Below are 25,025 nucleotides of genomic sequence, written 5' to 3'. Positions count from 1 at the left end.
TGGAAACAACAAAAGGCTTGTCTTTTTGCCCTTGCTCAGCAGGAGGGGAAGGTGAAAAACAGAGGGAAAATGAATGTAACATTTTATGTTGGTTTAGACATTTTAGGAAATTATTTTGGCTGTCTTCATTTGCTTTAGAGAAGTAAATGTTGTCATGGTCATTGACTCAGAACTGAGAAGGAAAAAATTCCTTGCAAACTGTGTTTTTATATTTAATTAACATTTCCCCCTTCTGTCTTTCTGTTACAGGAAAATACAATATGAGAGAGATTCTCTCACTGGGATTTTTTCGTTCAGTACTTAGTACTTGTGGCATTGTTAAATACACCAAGAAATGTGATTCTTGGGATGTTCTCTGCAGGGCCAGGAGTTGGACCTGGTGATCCTGATGAGTTCCTTCCAACTCAGCATATTCTGTGATTCTCTAAGTATTCCAGTTGTAAAGACACCTGCAGCCCCACGGGTGAATTGCCCTGATACAGTAGATATGCACCTCAAAAAAATGCAGTGATTACAGGAGTGGAAGGGGACGAAGCTACTTCAGTGTGTCCTTACTCATTGTTGCTTCGGGTTGTGCCTCATTTTAGCTGTGCTCAGTGACTGAAGTGCTTAGAAATGGGCTCCTGTCTAGTGACCACACACTGGTGTGGCTTTTGGCCTGCCTGCTCCAGCAACAGGCTGAAAGAGTCTGCTCTGAAGGAGTTCTGCTCTCTCAGTCATCAGGTGGGACTTGGTGGTGTCTCTGTGTTAAGAAGCCATCAGCTCCTGCCAGGGTTTCAGTGGCAGTGCTTGAAAGTGGAGAGTTCACTAATGAAAGGCGTTCTTCACCATCTGCCCAAAATGGCATAATGTGATTCAAATACGTTCTTGCCTCTCTAGGGATAAATATTGGCCTGTGAACTAGAGAAAAACCTGTATTTCCTATTTAAAGTTCTGCAGTTGCAGTGACTTTCTAATTTTCAGACTGTCAGGGATGATTCTGAGACCTTGCTACAATGTGCCTATATGAAATTACAGCAAAACACACCACTTGGGGCTTTTGTTTGGCTTCTCTCTACACAGTGTTTTTCCAGTAGGCAGTGTAGGTTCATAAATACCACAATCTTAAACATCTGTGTTTAGGCATGAAATTTGATCTTAGTGCTTACCTTGGTATGGAGTTGCTCTTATTATTAAAAATTGGCTCTGTCTCCCTTCATGGACTGCATGGAGTGGTGGAACACGTTATTTGTCAGTGAAGCAAGCCACGGTGCATCCTGCAAAGGAATGCAGCTGCCTGAGGATTTCCAAAACTCAGCATCAGTACAATGAGGAGTCTGGTAAACACTTCCCATCAACATATGGTATTGGAAGGCAGTGGCTGGGCAGAATCAGATACGTGCACTCTTCCGGCAGAGCAGCCACAGATAGGAACTATAATTACAGAAATTAGCTATGTAATGATGAGTTTAATTATTAACCACTTTCCTGTATGGCTTTGAGTAACCATAGTATCAGAGCACTGAAAACCCTGGAGCTTTGTTGAAGCTGCATCCTGTAGGAAAATTAGGAGTAGTCTGAAATCATGCTACTCTGCAATGATCAATAAGGGTTGAAGTGCTCTATTTTATTTTTTAATGATTTGCTCTTGGGATTTTTCCTGGTCTCTTAAAAGTTTAATTTTATGCAGGCCTCCCTCCTACCAAGGTATGGTTTTCCAAGTGTAAACTTCAGTACTCTCTCTTAACAAAGTAATTCCAGGCATGCAGTTATGTGTTGTCTTTTTAAATAAAGTAAATCCATAAATATCCTTTTAGATGCAAATGCTACGGTAATTGATGTGGTCTGGCATTGTGATCAAAAATAGAAGGCAGCTGTAAAGCTAACGAGTGTACAGCTGCTTTGCTTCATCAAAGGGTTATCAGGCATCTGGAATGCTTGGGTGAATGTGCCCGTTACTTTTTATGCACTGTTCTTACAGTGCAGATTGAGGAACAACAAAATACATTGAACAGTGTTGCTGGGAACTTAGCCCAGCTCCGGTAATATTTATATAGACCTTCAGCTGCTCTAAAATGTTGTAGCAACCCCTGGCCACTCAGCCTGCTCATGACCAAACAGTCCTTGAAAATGTTGCCATTACACATGAAGGCAAAAGTTTTTAGAAGTTTTATTTACTACAAAGCAACTAGCAAAGAAAGTGTGAGAGGAAAAAGGTACACAAAAGAGAGCAAATATTTTGATGGCTGGGCTTGGTAAGGGGACTGGTAGGTGCCTGGGAGAGAAGAGGGAGGAGATGCTAACCAGTTTCCCTGGCTGGAGTGTTCTTCAGTTCTGCTCAGTGCATTGCCTTAATCAATATTAGGACCCTTCCAGATTCTAGTTATTAGTTCCTTTTGCCAGCTTCATTTTCCGTTTAAGTTGTAAGTAAACTTTTATCAACACAAGACATAAGCTCCAGATCTCTGTACATAATATTTTTAAAGGGAAAAGTGGATGTCTGCGTGGAGCTTACTCTGACTTTCCAGATATCATTTTATGTAAATACATCAAAACTTGAATTCATATTTTTTCTAAAAGCTTTTTTTTGGGCACACATATATTTGCATTTGAATGTCAAGTGCATCTTCCAATGATTGTTATTAATCTTGGCCTTTATAAGTTCTTCCATATTTCATGGTTTCCCATTAGTAGAAGTATAATTTTTAATTATGTTTGGAAATCAGCAGTGCAGATTACTGAGAGGAAAGACTGAGCACTTTTCATTGCAGAAGCATTTTTCCCCCCTAAAACCTTTTTTCTACAGACACAAAGCACTAAACTCTAGAGGAAAAAAAAAAAAAGCAATTCTGCAGAAACTTAAAACAGCTTGCTTAGTCACAGTATATGAAAAGAGAACTTCGGGAGGTTCATCAACAATGTGTTGTATTGTCTTCACTGCTGTAGTTAGCTCTGCCAAGAAATACGAATGACTGCTTGGATCTGTGAAGGATTTATGAAAATGCTATTCCTGGTGTGAGAAGCAACTGCATCCTAAACCAAATTAACAGTCACTGGAAGGAGGAACATGCACAAATTGATGCCAAATAGTAGCCATGGATTTTGTTGTTTTGCTGAGTTCTCTTTGTTCCCATCATGGTGTTCTGTCAGAACTCAGTGATTTTGTGGCTAGAGGGAAGTATACATAATTTTGATCTGTAGGTGACTTACAGTGGTGCTTGCAGTGTCAGTTTATCTCGCAGTTCAGCCCATGCTCTTGGCATTGCTGGCTGCTAAGGTTGTGCCCTCAGAGCCTGCCATGTGTGGCCAGTAGAGACTGGAAACTGTCTGATGTATTTTTTAAATCAGTGAAACTTCAGTATGAGAAATTCTTAAGTAGTAGCAAAACAAATACAACAGTAGTGAGGGATGTTGCTATATCAAGGGCAGTTTTTCAGAGAATAGTAAGAAAAAGCACACATCTTTAGGAAATCAGAGAGTTTCCAAGACATCATAAGTCTGAAGTCCTTAGAGGCCAGGCAGACTTAGTGGAAGATGATAGAAACTTCTGAAAATCAGAAAGAAAAATGAGGAAGAGTTTAATTTTCTTTCTGCTGGAGAGAAATAAGCTGCAAAATATTGATACTTGTTGAAAAAAAAGAGGTCACTTTCTGTAACTTGTAAAATGGTGGCTTGTTTTATAACAATTAATACCAAGGAGTTTTTCTGTAGTTAAGAAGAAAAAGAGTGTATTTGTTTGTACATTACATGCAGAAGCAAATATTTTCGTGGATATATATGCTCCCTTAAGAGTGAAAGATGAAGTAGTCTACAGTTATGCTGATCCTCATTGAGGCAAGTAAGAAGAAGGAGAAGGAAGCCTAGGATCATTGTGGAATTTGTATCTAAGACACTAATTTATTGAAGAATCTCTTGCGTTTACCATACATGGGTGGAGTAATTTTAATAGTAGAACATAGAGCCCCTGGCAGGGGAAACTAAGGAAGGGCACTTTTTGTGCCACTTGGTAATCTGATTTTCTTTCTAAGGTCAGCAGCCATCTAGCATACAATGCCAAGAGGATGCAGATGTTGCAGAAAAAAAAAAGAAATCAAGCAATTTAATTCACTTCTAAGCAAGTGCTTATTCAAACAAGTGATGTGCAAGAGGAATGTTTACTAATATATTGAAAACGAAAAAAATTGTTGTAATCCCTAGCCATAATTGGGGAAAAATGAGCATTGAGATAACTATTCAATTTAAGCAAGAAGAAATGTGCAAAAACAAAACCAACCAACCAATGAAACGAAAAAGAACCTTAACCAAAAAAACTAAAAAACTACAACCCAACACCCCAAAACAACTGTTAATTATGAATAATTGTCCTTCTGCTAATGTTATGAAAGCTGCTGTTGACTAAAAGTCTTATCAGTTTCAGTTCCTGGATAATAAAAAATGTGTGAAAAGTGTTAAATGTTACTGTATTTTGTAGTGAACAGAAAGCTCGTAGTCTCCTCCTCTGCTGTTGCAGTTGCACTCTTGGGTAGATGAGGTGTAAGCTCAGGATACAGCAGGGGGTCTGCCCATGTGAGCAGCAGCCGCTGTTCTGCCGCACTGGGAGAAGGCAGCTGCTGTTGAGGAAACGAGTATGGCTGTGTCATGAATTGTGTATGTGAATCAGACACTGAATGTTTGCTCCAGGGATAAGAGCAAATTGCATACAGCATTTTTGGGGCTAGGTGAACGCTAGTGAAGAGGAAATCTTCTGGCCTTACTTTGTACCCCTTGTTTCTGTGAAGAGCAAGGACCTGCTCTAACTGGATGAATGTGTAGGTATGAATGCCGTGAGACATCCTTGACATCTTTGCCTGTATCAGCCCCAAAGAAATGAGAGCGGTAGAGCTTTGCTAAGGGTACATATTATCTTGGCTGTAATTAATAGTGCTAATTTCTGTTCCACTTAATATTGTTTGCAACTGTCAGAGACAAATAATACAAAATTGTATTCCAACACATTAAGCAAGCCAGATAAAAATCTTGGCCTTTTGAATTTGCAGAGTAGTGCACATGTACACAGTGAATATTCTGTATTGTGCTGGTTTTGTTGTACAGGTTCAAAAGTTCTCTAATTTCAAAAGCAACTTAAAATCTTTTCTTTGTGGACTGAGATGTCTTATTTTGATTTGAAATGTGTTTTGAACATAAATTGGCTCTAGTGAAGTGGGGGGATTCTGTCATCATGTTCCTGGATCTTTACATGCTGGATTCTGATAAAAACAGCAGGCAGATTATATTTCTTTATTTGATGGAAAAGTCAGAAGATTTTTCTTACGTACCTGAGAATTTAGGAAGAACCCCTTTGGGAGTTACAACATGCCTGTACTGTCATGAGTAAATCAGGTGCATAACAGCTCTTTGCGATATTCGTAAATGGGAAGTTCTTTATTGTACTGCTTTTCTTCCCCCCTCCATTTACTATCAAAACTGACCTTTCACATACTAGATACTACCAGCATTTTGAGCAAGACCTGGAAATTTTCACTTCTGAGTGCTTTCTGAAAGCCAGGGGCCAATTAGAGGCTTTTTCTAGAGATAAGTGAATGAGGCAATGGATACAAAACAACCCAAGGCTTCTGGCTAAGCATGCAAACATCACAGATAATTTGGGAGGGGATTTTGTGTTTTTTTCCAAAATCCTCAGTCATTCCCTTGTCTCAAGAGAAGTTTTATTTCTGAAGGAATTCTTTAAAATTACTCTATTTAATCACAGAGTTGGAGAGAGGTTTGATAGAGTTTTTAGCAGATATTCCTGTAAGGGAATTAGAGTCATTTGTTCCTTGCTACTGTAAATCTCAACAGATTGAACAGCTGTTAACCTCCTCTGTCATTGATACTGCATTTATTTGGCACTGCACCAAAGTGTAGTAAAACTTCAGTTTCCATCTGAGCTCCTTTATGTTTGGTAAGGCAGGGTGTCAGCATTGTAGGGCTGGTGCTTTGTGCCTGGCGTAATTGTTACTGAAGTTTTTAGTATTCTGTTTCCAGCTTAAGGGGGGCATTTTTGTTATCAGGATCTTTGCATTTCCTCTCTTCTCCAGGCCCCTTGTGTCCCTCCCTTCCTCAGAGATGATATACCAAGAATAAGAAGTAAAATGAAAAACTGGGTATTCAGCAGGCAGTAAAAACAGAAGCATGCTTTTATGTTCATCAAAAAGGGTCTGTTGTGGAGCCAAGTCACTGACCTTTTCTTCTCATCCCTCATGGGACTTTCAGGGAGAGCTGTGCTCTGCTTCATGGTGAACTTGCCTGTTGCAAGGAAGTTTGCAGACATGTCCTGTGAGCACACACAGGACTCACTTGAGCCCTTGGGTCCTTTGTGATTAATCCACCTTTCACCAGTGGGTCTAGGTCTCACACTGCAGACTGTATGAGCTTTTTTAAGATTCTCTCCTTCCTACTGAAGCCTCTACAGAGTATTCCACAGTTGTGGGGTTCACAGAGGACTAAACAAGATGCTTCTTGGTCCAGCTAGAACCGTGGTTTACATGTAGGTGTTGGGTGCAGTCTAGGGCAGGGGGCTCATTGTGGAGGTCAGAGAGGAAGGCTGTGCTTAAATCAAGCTCTTCCTCTACCTTGTCCCTAAAACCCTCCAGGACAAGCATAACTCAAGTGCTCTGCTGCCAAAGCTGTTAAGAGCCAACTCAGAGACACCAAGGCAAGTCAAGGCGAGGGGAGACTAAGGAGGAAAGAGGGGTAAGAAGGTGATGTAAGAGCCCTGCTATTTCAAGCACTCTTTTCCACAGAGGATCCATTAGGTTTCGAAACAGCTACTCAGAAGCATTTTGTTTGAGATGGCAGCATGGCTTTCTGAGCCTTACGTGACTCATAAGGGGCATATGTTCTGCTGTATTGGTCTTTGAGGCATAATGCATACATTACTTGTCAGACTGTGATACCCTTTAGGGCTTTGTGGTTATAGGTTCATCAAGTGAGGCCTATTTTCTTTAGCAATCAGCACTTTAATTGCACATAAATCTCTGTATCTGTAGCTCCTGCAGCAGGCATCTCTATGAAGAAGCCTTAAGATGTCATAATATTTGAAAGAGAAAAATAGGCATTTTTTGCTAGGACCTGTAATTTAAGTAGCAAAATAATTGGGTAGGAAGCATCTCTTGTCTCTTGTTGAATATGATATGAAAGACAGTTACAGCTTTTCAAACCTGGCTAAAACTATGAATTATCCTAGAATATTTGTATGGATCTAATTCAGGCAGCTGTCAGACAGAAATATTTTAGATTCTGTGTATTGTCTTGCAGAGGGACTGTGGCTGTTTCCAAAGACTTCTTTTATTGCATGAAATGAGGGGAACTTGTATAGCACAGTAAACACTGTGGAGATGTTTGAACCAATTAATTGGTTCCATGAGGTTATTTCTAATAGAGGGAAGGATAAGTTTGGATGGACTTTAATCATTCTTACTGCATCCTTGAGAGAGGCATACCAGAAACTTTACGAGGTCTGTTCCTTCTTATGTTGGTATACCTTTCAGGTTACTGTAGGAATTATTCTTCACCATTTCAGGAGCACTGGGGGTATGGGTGTGCAAATTTTAGTTTATCTTCTTTTTTATTAAAGTGCACATTCAAAAATCCTTCCTACCTAGCCTCATTGTCAGCCTGGGGCTTTAACATTCTGCCTAGTGTCCATTTTCTTGCTTTAACACTCACCCATTGTATTTTGGATGAGTTTGTTATTATGGTTTGCCTGAGCTGAGCTGCTCCACCTGATGGTGAAAACAAGAACATGCCTTCTCTCGTGCAATGAGGTTTTATTTGAAAAACTGTGACCTAGGGGAAGCATTTAATGCTGTAAGTGTATGCTGTGTGCTGCCTTAAGAAGACTTACTAATGATGTTCTGTCCCCTCTATACTCGAATGTAGAACAGATAAGGTTATGTAAACAAGTCGCACAAAGATCTTGAATCCACAGTTTTCTTTCATGATTATAGTGAGATGCCCTGGGGTGGTTACTTGTAGCATAGACAAGTGCTTCTCAAGGTCCAGATGCTGCCACAACCTGAGATGCAGCTGTGATTTTCAAGAGATGCGTCTCTGAAAGGAGTTGTTCCTGCTCATGCACAGAAAGGGAATTGCTACTGCTTGGTATCTGTGGATTTGGTCATGTTCTTACTACCCAATGTGGAAATACTTCATGGTTGATTATGTTGCATAGAAGACCTTGCCCATATGGTATTTTCTGTCTCAAATCCACTTAGTTGCTCAGAAAAGGTGGTAAAAACTAAAGAACTCTGAAAGAAACAACCTGCTTACAGTAAAAGATTTAAAGGGCTCTCTTGTGGCATTGAAAGAGAAATAATCACATAAATCTCATGAAAACAGCAAAGAAACAGGAAGAATAACAGAGCTTAATCTTCTCAAGTCTTTTAGTTTGCCCACCTTTTTGCAATGCAAGAGTCTGTGGATGCATGCTTCAGTAAATTCGTCTCTGTCATCTTCCATGTTGCCCTAAGATATGAGAATATTTTCCATGTGATAGCAAAATCTATCATCTCTAGCTGGTCATGTCTTCAGCCAGGAAAGCAAAAGGTACGATTGGCTGTTTCAAGCTAATATGGCAGGGATGAAGGATGGATCCTATCTGGAAGAATGCTTATATATAATGGCATGTGCAAGGAACCTTCTTTAAAATATTTGAGCAGCCTGAGGTCAAAATTTCATGTGCTAGTGAGAATGTAGTGTGAGATCTGACCATCCAAGCATGAGCTGGTTACATTCAGTCTGCACTCCTGCAAAAGTGAGGTCATGGGGTACCAACAAAAAACAGGCAAGTTGTTCTAATTAATGCTGTGAAACTCTGAGAAGTCTCCTTGTTCTATTCAGCTTTCATAGCCTCTATCAAAAAATGCAAATTTTAAGCTGTTCTTGTATTTTTGTCCTTCATTTGTATTAAACATATACACTTAACATTGTACAAAGTGGTGTGTACAGACCTTTGTTTTGTTTTTTCTTTCTTTCAGACACCCTGGCTCTGGAATACCAGGCAGTGCTGGAGCGGGTATCCATATCAGGTAAAAGTTACAGTGCTGTCTGAACACTGTCATGACACTTCTGCAGAGCTCTGTTTTTATTACGGTGGAGTTTTGTGCCCATATATTTGTGTGAATGGGCTACTCAGCATTTCAGAACATTGCTAGGAGATACTTTCCATCTTGCTTGAGTTTAAGATGGGAAAAATGAACATAGCTGTCACACCTGAATTCCATGCATTGAATTCCAAAAGCTACAGAGAAGAGTTTGCAATTTAAGGAATTTAACCTGTCTAGGGTGTATTTTCTTTTTTTTTTTTTTTTCCCCTGAAGAGCAGGGAAGGGGGAAAAAGGCAACTGCCAGACTGGAAAATGTGAAGAAGAGTATTGTCCAAGAGACACATGAATCCCTGTGACAGTGAACAGTCCTTGACAGGCTGAACAGGAGAACTGTGTTTGGATGCTACTGGTTTTGAAGCTTATGTAGCTGTTGGAAAAAGTTCACTGGAGACAGTTCAGCAGAAGTCTTGATCTGAGAAATGTTGAAGGAATTTGGTCATGTAGCCTCTGAAGAAATAACGACTTCAATTCCACCCAGAGACCGAAGGGTGAACTGAACAACACAAGGGAAGCAGCAGCAGAAATAGATTGGGGGAAGTGCTGAAACTTAATCCCTCAGAAACTTTAGATACAATTGTTTCTTAGGTTGATATAGCTACCGTCACTGGTGCCTCTCAGCCCTGTTTCCTACTATTTTGTGTTACTACATGCAATAAGGGGTTGACTTAAAACAAAAGACCATGAATCTTACTGATTGAAGAATATACGTTTACTGGACTTACCAGAAGACCAAGGTCATTTAGAAAGTTGGTTACAACCTCTAGAGTGTGGGAGCTAAAATTGCTATATCTAATACCATTCTAGTAGTGGTGAGAATCCAAAAACGAGCAAATTGTCAAATAAAGTCATTATGAAAATCATTGTCTTGAAGATAAAAATGTCTACTGGGTGCTAATCAGGGCTAAGTACTGAGTTTTCAATTTGTTTTGTTGGTTTTTTTCCATAACTATATAAAATTTCTAATCTTTTTTTGCTACAACTCCTTTATAAATTACTCAACAATGCACTGCAGAAATCCAGCTGGACTTTATTGTAGATACAGTCAAATGGATCATTTGGGTGACAACACAGCCATAAGCACAGGTTAACCTATTGAGGTTAAGTCTATGGAGAACTGAAACCTAACATTTGAACTAAGTTAAGCACACTATTGATACCAGAAGGAATCTGTGACATCTTCAGAACTGCCCTACACTATCACTGTGTATGGCTTTAGAAATATTAATGCTATTGTTAATAAAGCAGCTAACAGTCTTCATCTTTTACTAAAAATTTTCCCCAGTGAGCTCCCTTGCAATAATGAGTATAATAGTTGCAGTTCATAGTAAGCTCTTACTTTCTTTCCTTTTTTTAATTACACATAATTAAAAGTCTATTGGCAGTCTCTCTAACTCATAAAAGGCTTATATTGGCCCAAGAAAAGGATGGATTTTGAATGTACACATTTTTTGTAAAGCATAAGCATATGTCTGTATTAAAATAACACCCACAGAGCATTTCCTGGGAATCCAAGGACTGGCTCTCAGCTGCAAAGAACTCGTCTGCAAAAGGAAATGGGAATAAAAGGTGCAACCGAAATACCTCTTGCCAAAGGAAACAGCTCATACCCTGCTTGGGTGCATAGTTGTGCCAGTGCAAGCTGCTCTAGAGATGGTTTATCTAATCCCTTGAGAGATGCCCTCAGGAGCTTCTCCTTTGCCAGTGTCCCTCTCTATCGCTGCCATGGAAAAAGTGACTATCATGGAGGCACATTTGCGTGGAAATTAGAGCAGCTCCTAGGACTGGCTCTCTTAGGCTGACTGTCAAACAGTTTATGTGTGCCACCAGTTACCTTCTCTGAAATTACCCCACGCTGGTTTTGGTTGTGTATTATTATTTTTATTTCTTTTACTTTGAAACAACTCTGTAACCATTTTGTATATCAGACAAGATGCTTGGATAAATTTATTTTATTTTCTTCTTTCCAAATGCTATGTCCCCAGAAAATGGTTACATTCTTCAAAAGTAGGCATTTCTATTATAAAGAGCCCTGCTCAAAGCCCACATTTTCATCACGAGTAGATGAGATTATATACTAGCATTACTTTTTTTCTAGTTAATCTAGTATTGTTTTTTTGCTATGCTTTAAACCCACATTACTGTTATACAGCAAGATGTTTCAAGTAAACTTTCAAAACAGACTTAGGAATACTCAAAATTTAGTTTGCTCTGGGTTCCAAATGGACAGCATCATAATTTTTGACATTACAATATTGTCAGGACTAAAACATTAGAAAAGAGTTCATTGGGGAGCTTTATTTTCCAGAGCCGTCAAAGCTTGAAAGAGGCAACCATCACCTTTTTTTTTACATAGGATGCTTATGTATAATACAATAATCCCCTGTGATTAAACATGTCTCCTATAGACCACAGCTGTCTGTAGTGTCAGTTAGACTCTATTAACCTTTTCTCATCTCCATCTTTCAGCCACTGATGCCTGACCTTCATTATTACTACATAGTTGAATTGTCCTTCTACTGGTCCTTAATGTTTTCTCAATTCATTGACGTCAAAAGAAAGGTAAGAACAATGAGACTAAAAACACCAAAAGCTTTAAGGTTTAACATATCGTTTTTGACTTGAGGAATACCTGTATTACATGGGCAGTGAACTGGAAATACAGTTCTTTCTAGTGTTCAACTCTTGCAGATATTAATCACTGAGAAACTGTTCCTGTCTTATTCTGTTCCTTGTTACTATAGTGTGGGCGTTTTCTGCGCATGGGAAGAAGAGCCTGGAGCAAATATTGAAGGACAAATAGCAGAAGCCAAAAGAACCTTCTGCTTTCATACAGTGGCTTGAATGGAATTGAACAAGTAGTATCTGGTAGATGTATAGTTTCTTCTAAGAGTTAAACGATGAAATACCGATAAAAGAGCAAGACTGCCTCATAAATTCACAGTATTACTTTGTAGGATAAGATCTAAGAGGGCTTTCAGTTTTTTCTACAAAAGGACAGTGAAAACATTTAATATTAAAAAATGATGTTATATTTAATTTTGCCCTTACAATCATGTAGCTGAGCATTTCTATTAGAGGGCTGTTAATGAAAAAAATAAGGCTCTGTCCAAACAGAAATATTTTTTCCACTATCAATAGCAACCTGTTCCATATTCCAAGTTCTCTCTCTGAGGAGAATCCTAGTCCATAGCAGAACAAGCAGCACAACAGTTACTCTATAGTAACAGTCGGTAGAGCTGTTCTTGCAGGGGCTTTTATGTTTCAAAATAAATTTTTTAAGCATTTGAAAGGATTTTATAATACCTTTATGTGCCTCCTTCAGCTGTCATTTAAATAAATGATTGTAGGCTATGCTAATGGAAAAATCCCTATTTAATAGAATTTTAGCAGGAGCATAACTCTGAAAAGAGTAAATGAAGGATGCAGTATGACCTGAATAAACTTATCTGCCATTTAGAACCACAGTGTATTCCTGGGAGTCCTATGCCAGAGCTACCTATATAGAAACACACTCCTCTATTGGATTTCCAGATTATTCCAGAAGTAGAAATCTCAAGAAGGCATCAACAAAATTTAAATCCATATTGGAGGATAAATTTTAAATAAAACAACCAATTTATGATGAATACATATAAATCCCTTGCTTACCTTGTCTGTAGATGCTAAAGATTCCTGTTAATCATGAGCTTGAAATGAGTATACCTTCACTGTTTCACAAACCAGAGAGAAACAATGCTCAAGGGAGCTGTCTGATAGAGGACTTGAATTTAAATCAAGAGTAATATTGACTAATACAGTAAGCTGCAGGGGCCAAGTCTGTTTCTTAGTTACATATAAATGACTTGTTCTTGTTATCAGAAAAACTTCACAGCAACCTGCTGTGGAAATAGGATGAGACATGGAGGTGGGGAAGTGGATCGCTAACAGCCAAGTAACACCGCAGCCACAGATTTGCAATGCTTGAACCCAGAGCACCAGATCCAAGTAGTGTCCCAAACACCTGCTGTGTCTGAGAACGTGCAGTGTCCAGCACAGAGCAGGAGCACAACATCTGCAGTGCAATGATAGCAAGTCAAAAGCCTTTCATTATCAGCACCCAGCAGGGAACAGTGGAGATGCTGTATTTATAAAAAACCTATTAGATCACTCACCAGTTTGGACTGTGGAGACAGCTCTTTTTGTAGTGCAAGTGAATTTGATAACGAGGAAGATCAGATTGGAGAAAGGCAGCTGTGCCCTGGTGTCACAGTAAAACTGCTTGTGAGTGCAAGCTGCCAAGGAAACCCACTGGGTTGAAAAATGTTAGTTCTAAAGACTTACAAGAGTTGACAAAAAGGAGTACAAGAGACAGAGACACCAGCTCTTGCAACACCATAGTAGTTCTCTTTTATAAGAAGGTTTAGTTTAAAAAAATGTGGAAACCTTGTAATGCACCCAATATGCAATGTGTGGAACGGTGCCCATATGAAATAGGGATCTGTTTAACAGGAAGCAGGAAATTTGCCAGCTAGTATTGGATGTTATTGTAATATTTCACAATTGGCTTGTGTGGAGCAGATTAACAGTTCTCAAGCCGAGTAAGCTGTCGATGTTTTCATGTTACAGTGCAATGAATACTTTTATCTAAGTCTTGGTTATCATTTTAGATACTTGAAATTCAGTAGCAGTGGTTGTGTTATATCCCGGGATGGTCAGAAGTGCCCAGTCAGTCTTGAGCACTGCAGGAATTCAGCCAAATGCTTTTATTCATGTAAGGTTTCTCTGAAGGAGAGGTGCAGTGTGCCCTTGCTGGAAGCAGCAGCACCCAGCACTGGCCTAACTCCAATGCTGGTCTTTTACTTACTGTAGAGCAAGAGAAATGTCCTTGCTGTTTTCCATCTCCATTTTATTCTTCTCTGATAGCAAATTGATGACTTCAAAAATTACTTCCAGGGGATTTTCTGTCTTTCAAATACTTGTTTATCTTTATTTAGGTGTTACAAATTCCAGCAGATTTGTCTTTGCTTGACTGGAGGTGTGAGCAAACTAGGCCTTTGCACATACCTACTATTGGCATTAAGTCAGTCAGCTGTGTGTGTCAGCTTCTACAGTTTTATAATGACATGTTGTTAGCTTCATAAATATCTCCTGTGTTGCTGTAATGATATTCTCCCTTAAGGGTGTTCATTTTCAAAGATGAAACCTAGTATGAATCGGTGTTTTGTCATCTTTGTCCAGCTTCCTATACTCCTATTTTGTAAAACACTGAAAAAATGTTAGGGAAGTTTGTTAGTTTCACAAGTACCTGATAAACCTAAAAAGCAGTGAGGCTTATTTACATGCTTTCTGGATACCTGAAATATTGTTTAACAGAAAAATATTTGACAGGTTCACTCATTCCAAGAACACAATGATCTGTAGCTGCTAATTTTCTTGAATATTAAATTTTGATTCTAGAAAATTTATACTATATTTTGCTAAATTTGGATACTAGATCTCTTTCTTCTAAGAGAATTCTCTTGGTAAAGAAAGAGACACGGAATTACAGAATCACAGAATCACAGAATTGATTTCTTTTGTTTCAGTGGAAGCAATTAAGAGTGCGTATGTTTTGCAGACCTTTCCCTTTCCTTGTTGGTCTGTAATATAAGCCATGAAGATGATGCTTTGCCCTTCAGTGGCACTAATGCTCCATGGCCACTTGGCAGTTCAGTCAGTGAGCGTGACATGTAAAACAAATGTGGGTGGCAGAAGCCTTAATTCCAGAGGGCTTGTCTACAAGTTGAGACCCATGGGGTTTTTCTGCTGTCTGCCCTGTGTTCTTCCCACTGATGGTGTCTAGAATAGGCTCTTTCTCCTATTCTTAGCCACAGATTTTCATGACATAGGCAAATGATTATCTTCCAGCAGTTAAAACTGGAGGCTACAAATCTTCTGTAAATAAATACATCTTCCACAAACATACATATGATTTGAAATATATTAACTAAAAAAACCCAGAAATTAAAAAGCCTATTCCTGTACAGCTGCTCTTCCACTATATATGGGTGAAAGTGCTGGAGTAAGCTGGGAACACAAGGACCATTTGGCTTTATGGAGACTTGTACCATTAGTATCTATGTGTTCATTACCCTTTTGTGTAACTAAAATCTAACAGGTAGTATCTTCAGAGCATAGTATTAATTAATGACTTAAAGAAATGTCACAAACAGGAAAGAAACAATCCCAATAACAAAGCAGTCGTATTTATGTCATTGCTACTTTTTTCCAACAGTTTTCCATAGGTCAGTCCAGCACTTCTGTTTCAGAAGTGGCAGAGTCAAGTAACTGTCTCTTTTAAGAAACGTATTACAGAAGGAGTTCCCTGGACAGCATTTCTTTAGGAAGACTTATGCAAAAATGCAGAAGACTGCTGCCCACAAACATTAGGATTCATATTGTCAGGAATGCCTGGAAGAACATCCAAGAGGGACTAGAAATCTTGTATTTGTAGAACATGAATGTGTCAGCTGTGAAAACAGAGGAGATTTTCTGCTTGACTTTTTGCCCCATTTGGACTGCCTATGTGCTAACATAATTGCATTTGGAAGGAAAGTTAAGAACAGTGCCATAGTACTTGCAGGTGAAGGAGGTAAAGAGCTAGGCTGCAGTGTGGCCACAGGGCAATGCTAGTAGCTTACAGGGAATAAGGTAGGTGCTTTGCTGTTTTTGTTATTGTGAAATGGTGAAATGGTCTCCATGTGGGGGTTTGTAGTTACAGAAATGACTAAGATGCCATAGCCTTGCTTCCCTTTAGGACACTCAGAAAGGGAAACAGCCTTTAACTGTCTTTTTCTTCTGTCTGTTTGAAGAATATGGATTTAAAGCAATGGCTTGATAAGACTGCTGAATGTATTTTATTGTGTTCCATGCTTCTGGGGGCCAGATAACCTGGCTGAGAAATGTTGGGTGTATACTAAACTGGCATATGAGTCTCTGCTTTTAGTCTTTTTCATCTTTTCTCCCCTACCCTGCCCTCCTACCCTTCCTCAGTTTTGTGTTGGAGATACTGGCAGTTTTATCTGAGTTTTTATCTGTCCTGTGGTTTTCGCAACACTAAGGCTAGAATATCTGCACAGCTATCAGCTTTCGTTGCTCTCTGGCCTCTGTCAAGGCAGTGCCTACTGAGGAGTAGGAAATAGGATATTGTAGCACCTGATAGCATGAAACATAAAGTGATAGGCTGGGAGCAGCTCCTGTCTGTCTTCACTTAGTGAGACTGCTCAAGCTGCAGGTTTTTCCATGGACTCCAGGTGTTCATTGCAGGGAAGGCAAGTGCTGGTACTGAAAGGCAGTGGCACTGCACGTCCTTAAAAACAGTGGTGCATGCTACATTCCCAAAGAGAGCTATGGGAACGCTGTGCAGTTACTCCTCTCAGTACTGAAGAGAGTGCACTCAGGGGCTGTAGCTGCTGCTTTTCCAGAGCTGACCCTGTGTTAGTTGAAGCTCATGGCACTTTCCATAGGGCCCTCCTGCTCAACACATGCACCTTCAGTTCCTTTGCATACCAGGTGCTGCCTGTCTAAAGGCTCTCAGTTTTGGTTTCTCTGCTGTGGGCCACTTAGCTGAAGACTACCACAGCTTAGCAGGAGTGGCCCACATAAGCTATCAGAAAGCCAAATTCCACCTCCCAATACACCTGATAAGCAGGGTGCCTGAAGGAACTGCTCCTTTTGACTGCCTGGATCTATCTCCCTTTAGACAGCTCTGCATGAGAACCACTAGATCTGCTGGGAGCTGTGGTACAAACTTTGCATCTGGTGCACAGAAAAACTTCCCAGTTAAATGCTGCCTGTGATCTTTTCTTAAGGGTTTTGATATCACTTTCTCAAAGCTGTGCAGGTAGTTCAGCAAATGCCAACAAGACTTGTTTTTGACAGATTCGGTGCCTTGCTGAGAAGAGTCTCATCTCTGCAGGTCCTGTTCTCTCATTAATCCCTCTGGGAGTCTAGTCCAGGCAGGCAGGTTGTTCCCTCTGCTTTATCTAACTGCCCCTTGGGAAGAATCTGGGCATGTTACTTCTGGGAGCTTCACTGCTCCCAGATTTTTCAATAGTAACAGTTACTGTCTGGCCAAGTAACTGAGAGTTGCTGATCTGGAGACCAGCTAGCCTGCATCATTTGGGAGGCAGTAGATTGGAACCAATTAAGAGGAGACACACCAGCTCATTTGAAGACTTTTCTGACCCTGTTACGATATGAAGACAAAGCACCTTGATTAAAAACAAACAAGTAAAAGCTTGGATCTGGAATTCTCTCAGTTGTCCTTGGCAGGTGCCTGTTGTCCTAGTGCACTGGAAATGTGTTTAGCCTTCCTTTGTAGCTATTTTCTCTCTTCTGAATGGTGCATTATTTAACACTTGGTTATGCATATCGTTATATTCATGTGTGACTCGGTGCATAAAAAGTATGGTGGAATTTGATTTGTATGTACATATGCCTTTTCAAAGTAACTTCAACTGCAAATGTTTCCTTTATTTTTGCATTTTGTTAACATACAGTGATTATTTTATTCAGTCTAAATCTTATATAGTAGATCTTTTTATAACTTTAACATAATGCTGGATTTAAGAAACACCCATCCATTTTTGTATATGAGTACTGAATATCAGTGTTTGCTTCATTGTTTTTTGGTTTCTGTTTCTTTTCCTTGCTTCTGCTGCTCTAGGATTTTGGAATCATGTTTACACATCACATTGTTACAGTCACCCTGATTACCTTCTCATATGTAACCAATTTGACACGAGTGGGAACCTTGATCTTATGTCTCCATGATGCGGCTGATATTGTCCTAGAGGTGAGATAATTCATGTGTCATCCTGTCAGTAGGTAGAATCTTTTTGCTATGCAGAACAAGTATTTTCTAGGCCAGTTCAAGATGATAATGGTGATTAATGTAGTGTATTTCCTTGCTTAAATACATTGCGCTTGTAGCAGCGCAGGTTTCTGATTTCAGGCTGGTTTATCCCTTGATAAGTTGCTTGTACAGAGCAGAAACTGGTAATGCATTGCATGCCAGGGAGGGTTACACGCAGATTTTAAATACAACATGGTAAAATCAAAAGCTAAAGTTGCAAAATCTGCAAAGTGGTGATAATGGGTCACCTGGTTCTTAACCCCTCTGACATGGTGTGTGGAGCAATAACCCTGTCTCCAAAAGAATTGAGGTGTCATGGTGTTTTTCTGCTCTGCTTTGCTGAACAGAAGGTGTTGGACAATTTAGCAGCTTACTTGGGCATGGTCAGTGAGCTGACCTCTGATTTTCCAGGTTCCCATGCCTCTGGATCCCAGTACCAGCATTAAGCAGTTGTATTTGGAGAAGAAGGGATGATTGAAATTCTTTAAATTCAAGATAGTCTGTTAACTTCCATAGTGGCAATTTAGAAATGTCATCCTGTATCTGCATCAGTTACAGACAGCTCTGGGTCACGCTGGAATTTGGCTGTCTGTGAACTCTCCTCTAAAGTTAATAACTATTTTGTCTGAAATTATTTTTTATTCAAGTACCTGCAAGGATACCTGTTATGCAAGAATATAGACTCACTGCATGAGTCACCTATTGCAAAATCAAGATCCTGCCATTCTGATTCAGTAGTGCTGTAAATATTGTATTATTTTAAAATCTTTTTTAATCTAGAAGGTACATGACTGCCTGAGATAGAAAGCAAAATGAAAATGTGGATTTCTCCAGATAAAAATAATTACATCTTTGCAAGTTTTATTTTTCTGTTTTAGCAATGTGTATAGCTAGCTGTGACTTCACCTAAGCTTTCTTCATTCCTCTTCTCACCACCAGAAAGAAGTACTTAAAGATGTTTATTCTTGATCAGACCAGTGTCTGTAGAACTATAAAAACACTGGAGAGCAGCTATAATAGGCTAGCTAAAACCTTACCCTCTATTCATTCACTGACTAAGACAAAGAGGAATTGCTGGTATTCTCACCTGAGTTGCAAACATTGAGCAAATATGCTTCCTCATGAGGCACATACTTAAGTGGTCTTTCTAGTCAATTCTTGCAGTTTGGTTTGACTGGAAATTCTGCGAGGGCAGTAGGTCACAGCCCTGGTGCCATATGAGAGGAGGTAGACTCTTGCACACTGCTGGTATTACTGAGGGGAATGTCAGTGCAGAGGAAAAAAACTATCAAACTGCAAAAGAAGTTGGTTAAATATCTTGCCATGATGGGTCAGTTGTGCACCTGACCTGTGTTACCCATTACATATTCATAAAATTGAAAAGCTTTTTCTGGATGCCACTAGACTCTTTCCATCTATGATTTCATAATGAAACATGTCCAGTGGAAAGCTGGAATTCACCATTTTTTGCTGTTCTCATTGCAAAGGGTAGTGTGCATTGGTCGAAATAATGGAGGTGAGATTTTTTCCACAGGTCTTAAGGTATCTGGAAGTATGGAAGAACCGTGGTAGGATTTTCAGGAATATGTAGAGCTGTGGTACTCAGTTGTAGTCATGGTTTTTAAACTCAGAAAATGGTGTTGTATTGTCTTAGATGGCCAAATTCCATCCAACAACTGCATATTCTTTCCCTTTTTTGTAGTCTTTTTTTATCACTATAATTTGTAGAATTATTATAATTTGTTATTTGAGAACTGATGTCCCAATAGCTGTACTGTTTCTGAGAAATGACATGATACTACTACAAGTTGCTATAGTAATATCAGCTTCATGCACTATGAAACCAGTTTTTCAGACTGCCACCATGGCAATACATCCAGAATTCCTGGACTGAATTTTCCATCATCTGAAAATCAAGGAAGTTAGTAACGCTTCTGCTTTACATGTTGGCTCCATAGTGTTCTCTTTTCCTTCAAACTAGGCTGTGAGTACAAAATGCTAGGAAATTCATTTGTGTCCTCTAGAAAATAGGGCTGATTCAGAAGTAATGTTTTCTTTGCAGGACTGGTGGCTTTCGTCACGTTCTGTGAGCTTCCCAACTTGGTTTTAGTGAGGAATATTCTTCATGTCCAGGTTTTTAGTGGGAACATTGCAGAAACTGGGTAATATCCAAAAGTGCAGGTTTGGTTTTGTCATCCACATTATCTGTTTCTCTGCATTCAGAGAATGAATTCTGCATTCAGAATAGTATTCTGTATGCATGGTTGTGGTAATTTTGCTCCCTTTTAGCACTCTGGAAAGTCTGCACAAGTATCTTCTCAATATGGGGGCTGAATGCAGGTCCCCTCAGAGAGGAGCTTTGAAAGGGTTCCCAGTAACTTAAGTGGATGCAAAAGAGTTCCCAGTGACTTAAGTGGATTCTCTGGATACACGACAGAAAACATGAAGAAAGACTGTCCCTATCTTGAAGCAGATGTTATTTTAAAATAATTACCTGCTTACGCACATTAACATTGTGGAAGCAGCACAGACATCTTAAAACAAACTTCCTTCCCTACATACCATTTTCTTCAGGGAGAAAAGGTTAAAGAAACTTCAGGGAAGATCAGTGTTTTAATGAGCAGTTTCAGAGAAGAGTAATGAATTAATGAGTCCTTCACTGGGAAAGAGTCAGAAGACTGCATGAAGACAAATGAGAGAAGCATGTAAATATAAGCATAAGGCAACAAGATAGGAAGCAGAAGTTGAAAAGAGAGCCTTGGAAAAACACTTGAAGGGGAGGAGCATAATCTTTGAGGTGGAAACTATTCTGCATAGGCAGAACAGGAAGAAGAGATGCTTTAGGAGAATTGAGGATATGGAGTGTAGTGGGGAAATTGAGACAAAGTTTATATATAGCAGCCTCTAGAAGGTCAGAGAGCATGGGGCACATGGAAGGTGGATGGCTGCTGAAAATGCCAGTGGAGCATACTGGAAAGGTGAGAGATAGGTAGTAAAAAGGCTGGGGACAAGGACACCATAAACACACTAGGGTTCAATAAAAGGTTTAGAAGAGTTTTGTGAATCTGAAATTGTAGAATCTCAAAAATGAAATTGAATGGGGAATAAAGAAATTAAATACATACTCTAGTTTTATGAAGTCTGGTTGGTTTTTTTTTTTTTCAAAAAAAGTATTTTCCAGTTCCTTGGTGGAGAGGAGTTCCAAGATCACTGTGAGCTGGCCCAGTGAAAATGTTAGTGATTTCATAAAAATTTGATTTCTTCTTTTTCTTACGGCTTGTACACAGTACAAGAGAACTCAGTTGCCCTCATGGAAGTAAAAAGACATCTTTTTCTTTTGCAGGCTGCCAAAATGGCAAATTATTGCAAGTGTCAAAAACTGAGTGACCTTCTGTTCCTTACTTTTGCTGTTGTCTTCATTGTCAGTAGGCTTGGCATATATCCCTTATGGTGAGTAAGGACATTGTTTTCCTCTAATGTTAAGCACCAAACAAGCTTGGAAATAATTATGTTGTAATTGAACATGATTCACTGCCATTACTTTATTTCCCAAAGCACCAGGGAGAGTTTCAGACACAACCAGGTGCTGAAATAGCCTATTTGCTAGAGTGCCATTGTATTTACTATGTGCTAGATGAGAAACATCTGGGGCTTCTGCTGGTTTTAAGGTAGAAGTGGGTTGGAGACAGCATAGCTTCAGGCAAGCAGGTGGCTAGCTGTGTTGGCAAGAAGTGAGAGAAAAATGAAAATTTTAGTCTCAAAAAAAACCAACCAGAGGCTAAGCTTGAAGCTAGGATATTCTCAATAGTTTCATGAACATTTTCAGCTTGAAGAAGAACACAGTGGAATAAGTAAAGTCTGACCTGCTGAAATTGGTATAAGGATGTTATTGCCATGCAGATTGCAACACCACAGGCTACTCCTTTTCCACCTCTCCTTTGAATTGGGGTTCCTGGGGCAGCTGTGTAACACATATGTCTGGAAGTAATCTCACGTCTTCCCAGACAGTCGGCTGCTGGCATGTGCGCATATTCTCTTCTAGGTACACAGACACGCATGCACACAGACTGAACATAGATGTTTGATTCTTTAGGTAGGATCTTCTGCATCCAGAGGGCAGATGGCTAGTTAGGAAACACACGGGTGTACTTCACTGTAAAAATGCATTGAAGTTTTTCTGCAACCTGTGCATTATATCTGAGGAGGGCTGAGAGAAGGTCTTGGCCTTGGCTCTTTCCTATTCTCAATCCTTTCTTTCTTATAAACAGAACTAGCACAGATACCTGTATTTCTAGGAAAGTAAGAGAGGTCTTTCGTTGGATCAGAAAATAACAGTGACAGTTTTGTTCTTGGGAAGCACCAAGAATGCCAGAAATTGTACCCTTTGCAGAGTTTATTTAGATTACCAACGAGTTCTTATTCAGATATGCAGAGAATTTACAGATGCCAATGTCAACCTCCCTGCCACAATTTCCTCTCCAAACTTCTATAATGATATCTCTTTGAGATTTTGTTAATGCAAACAGGGTAAGACCGAGGTGCCCTTAGGGAGCTGTGTCTTCAGCTCTCCATAACACTACAATGTGGAAGTCTCATTTAGCATTTGATGACTCCAAAGATAATGTCATAATGCCTGGTCCCTACTGTGCTGTGAGTTGTTGAACAACCATGATGAAACATGAAAATGAATAGACACACAAACTGCATTTTTAGAAACACTTGTTATTTTCTTCAAGGAGCAATTATTTCTTTCTTAAACAGTTTTGCTTCCCTTCCGCAGTCCTTCCCTGAAGCCAATTCACTGAATTTCTGTAAATGAAATAAGCTCGTTTTTCTGCTTCCATTATCTCAGATAGGAAAAATGGTGACATTCCTGCTCATAGGATTTCACCTGTCCCTTGCATTCTGTTTTATATTGAGGAATGGAGAGAGGACCCAATTTCACCAGTGCATTTCTGCCACTGGAGACTGCAGTACATGACTGTGCTTAAGGGAAGGCTCAGTCAGATGAGGGCTGGATGGGTTTGCAAAGGGGAAATCACACTTGGCCAACCTGATAACCTTCTGTGATGAAATAACTGTCTTGTAATTACATAATCCAATAATTACTGGATGGTGAGGCAGAGTGCACCCTCGGGAAGTTTGCTCACGTTTCAACCTGTGAGGAATGGCTGGTACACCACAGGGTTGTGCTGCCATCCAAAGGGAAGGAACCTCAACAAGCTGGAGATACAGCCAACAGGAACCTCAGAAGTTCAGCAAAAGCAGTGCAGAGTCCTGCACCAGTATTTGCTGGGGGCTGACCATCAGGAAAGCTGCCTTGCACCAGAGGAACTGAGCGTTCCAGTGGGCACCAAGGTGAACACGAGCCTGGCACTGTGCCCTCGTGGTAGCAAAGGCTGGTGGTATCCTGGGCTGCACTAGGACGGGTGATCCTTCCTTTCTACCAGCCCTGGTGAGGCCACATGTAGAGCACTGTGTCCAGTTCTGGCATCCCCAGCACCAGAGACACAAAGCTACTGGAGACAGTCCAGAAAATAGTCACCAAGATTGATTAGGGGACTGGAGCACCTCTCACATGAGAAAAGGCTGAGACAGGCAGGACTGTTTAGCACAGGAAAGAGAAAGCTCAAAACAGGTATTATTAATATAGAAATACATGAAGGGAGAGTGTAAACAAAACTGAGCCAGAGATTGTCCATTGACAGGAATGCAGCAGCTGACAGTGTGCTGTGCACTCCCTGTCACAACCAGAGTGGTTACCCTGGTGATCCCTCTGCCTTGTCATGGTTTAGCCCCAGCTGCCAAAAAAGCCCCATGAAGCTGCTCACTCACTTCCCACCAGTGAGATGAGGGAGAGAATCAGGAGGGTAAAAGTGAGACAACTCATGAGCTAAAAACAGTTCAATAGGTAAGGCAAGAGCTGTGCACACAAGCAAAGCCAAACAAGGCTTTCATCCACCACTTCCCACAGGCTGGCAGGTGTTCAGCCATCTCCAGAACAGCCAGGGCTCTATGGGTATTGGTGACCTGGGAATGCAAACACTGACACTCTAAATATGATCCCCTTCCTCCTTCTTCCCCCAGGTTTGTATGCTAAGCATGACACCATATGGTGTGGGGATATCCCTGTTGTCAGCTGGGGGCAGCTGTCTTGGCTGTGTCCCCTTCTAACTCCTTGTGCACCTCCATTCTCCTCACTGGTGGGACGTGTGAGGAGCAGAAAATGCCTTTGCTCTGTGGGAGCACTGCTCAGCAATGGCAAAAACATCTTGGAATTACCAACACTGTTTCCAGCACAAATCCAGAATATAGCCCTGTACTCCCTACCATAAAGAAAACTAAGTCTATGCCAGCCCGAACCAGGAAATCCCTTAATCAATGAAAAATACATTTATTTATTTGAGCATGCAGATAGTTTAGTGTGTATGTATGATTTTTGATTTTTTAAGACCATTTTATTTCCAGACCAAAGCTTTGATGTATGTATTCCTAATGGCTACCCTTAGATACAGCCAAAGGCAGTTTCATTGTTCTCAGCTGTACTGTAGGCAACGCTTGTGGGAGTCAGAGTTAAGCAGGGATGAACCATGGGATGCATGAGCTTGTCTCTCCCAAATCCTTTTCCTCTATGAAACAGCAATTCTAAATCTTCACCCCTATTAGTTTGCATGTCAGCAAAGATGACTCACTGGAGCGGCAGCAGGCCAGGAAGCATAGTTTTGCTCTCCTTTGCTGAAAATTCAAAATAGCAAAATTTGGTGCCTGATTAATATTACATAAATATGCAAATTTTTCTAGCGTAAAAGCTGAGAGGTATAAAATCAGTGTGCATGTAATGTAAAAGGAAGACTGTAATTTATAAGAAAACTTCCCCCACACAGGAAGGTGAATACCCAAGACAGGCTTCCAGAGACGTCACTTCCGAAGCACTGGTGTGCTGTTGTGCTGCCACTTTGCCTAAGTGCCTTTTAATTTTGCATAAAGGTGCTCATAAAGAATTCAGAATGTATCAAATGCTGTTG

The 25,025-nt window shown here is 40.1% G+C and overlaps 1 protein-coding gene across 1 annotated transcript in view; it reads left to right on the top strand.

The window, feature by feature from the left end:
• Positions 1 to 25,025, top strand: part of CERS6 (ceramide synthase 6) — a gene marked incomplete at both ends in the record, with an annotated part of 106,500 nt that overhangs the window by 67,790 nt on the left and 13,685 nt on the right. The window contains 4 exons of the mRNA XM_082285057.1: positions 8,997 to 9,047; positions 11,592 to 11,684; positions 17,812 to 17,940; positions 21,344 to 21,450. Coding sequence (XP_082141183.1) covers positions 8,997 to 9,047; positions 11,592 to 11,684; positions 17,812 to 17,940; positions 21,344 to 21,450 — 380 coding nt within the window. The remainder of the gene's footprint in view (positions 1 to 8,996; positions 9,048 to 11,591; positions 11,685 to 17,811; positions 17,941 to 21,343; positions 21,451 to 25,025) is intronic.

The sequence above is a fragment of the Coloeus monedula genome, assembly GCF_965178545.1.
Source record: "Coloeus monedula genome assembly, chromosome: 7".
NCBI lineage: Eukaryota > Metazoa > Chordata > Aves > Passeriformes > Corvidae > Coloeus > Coloeus monedula.
Note: the sequence above shows the minus strand (reverse complement) of the source record. Positions and strands in the feature narration are given on the sequence as shown.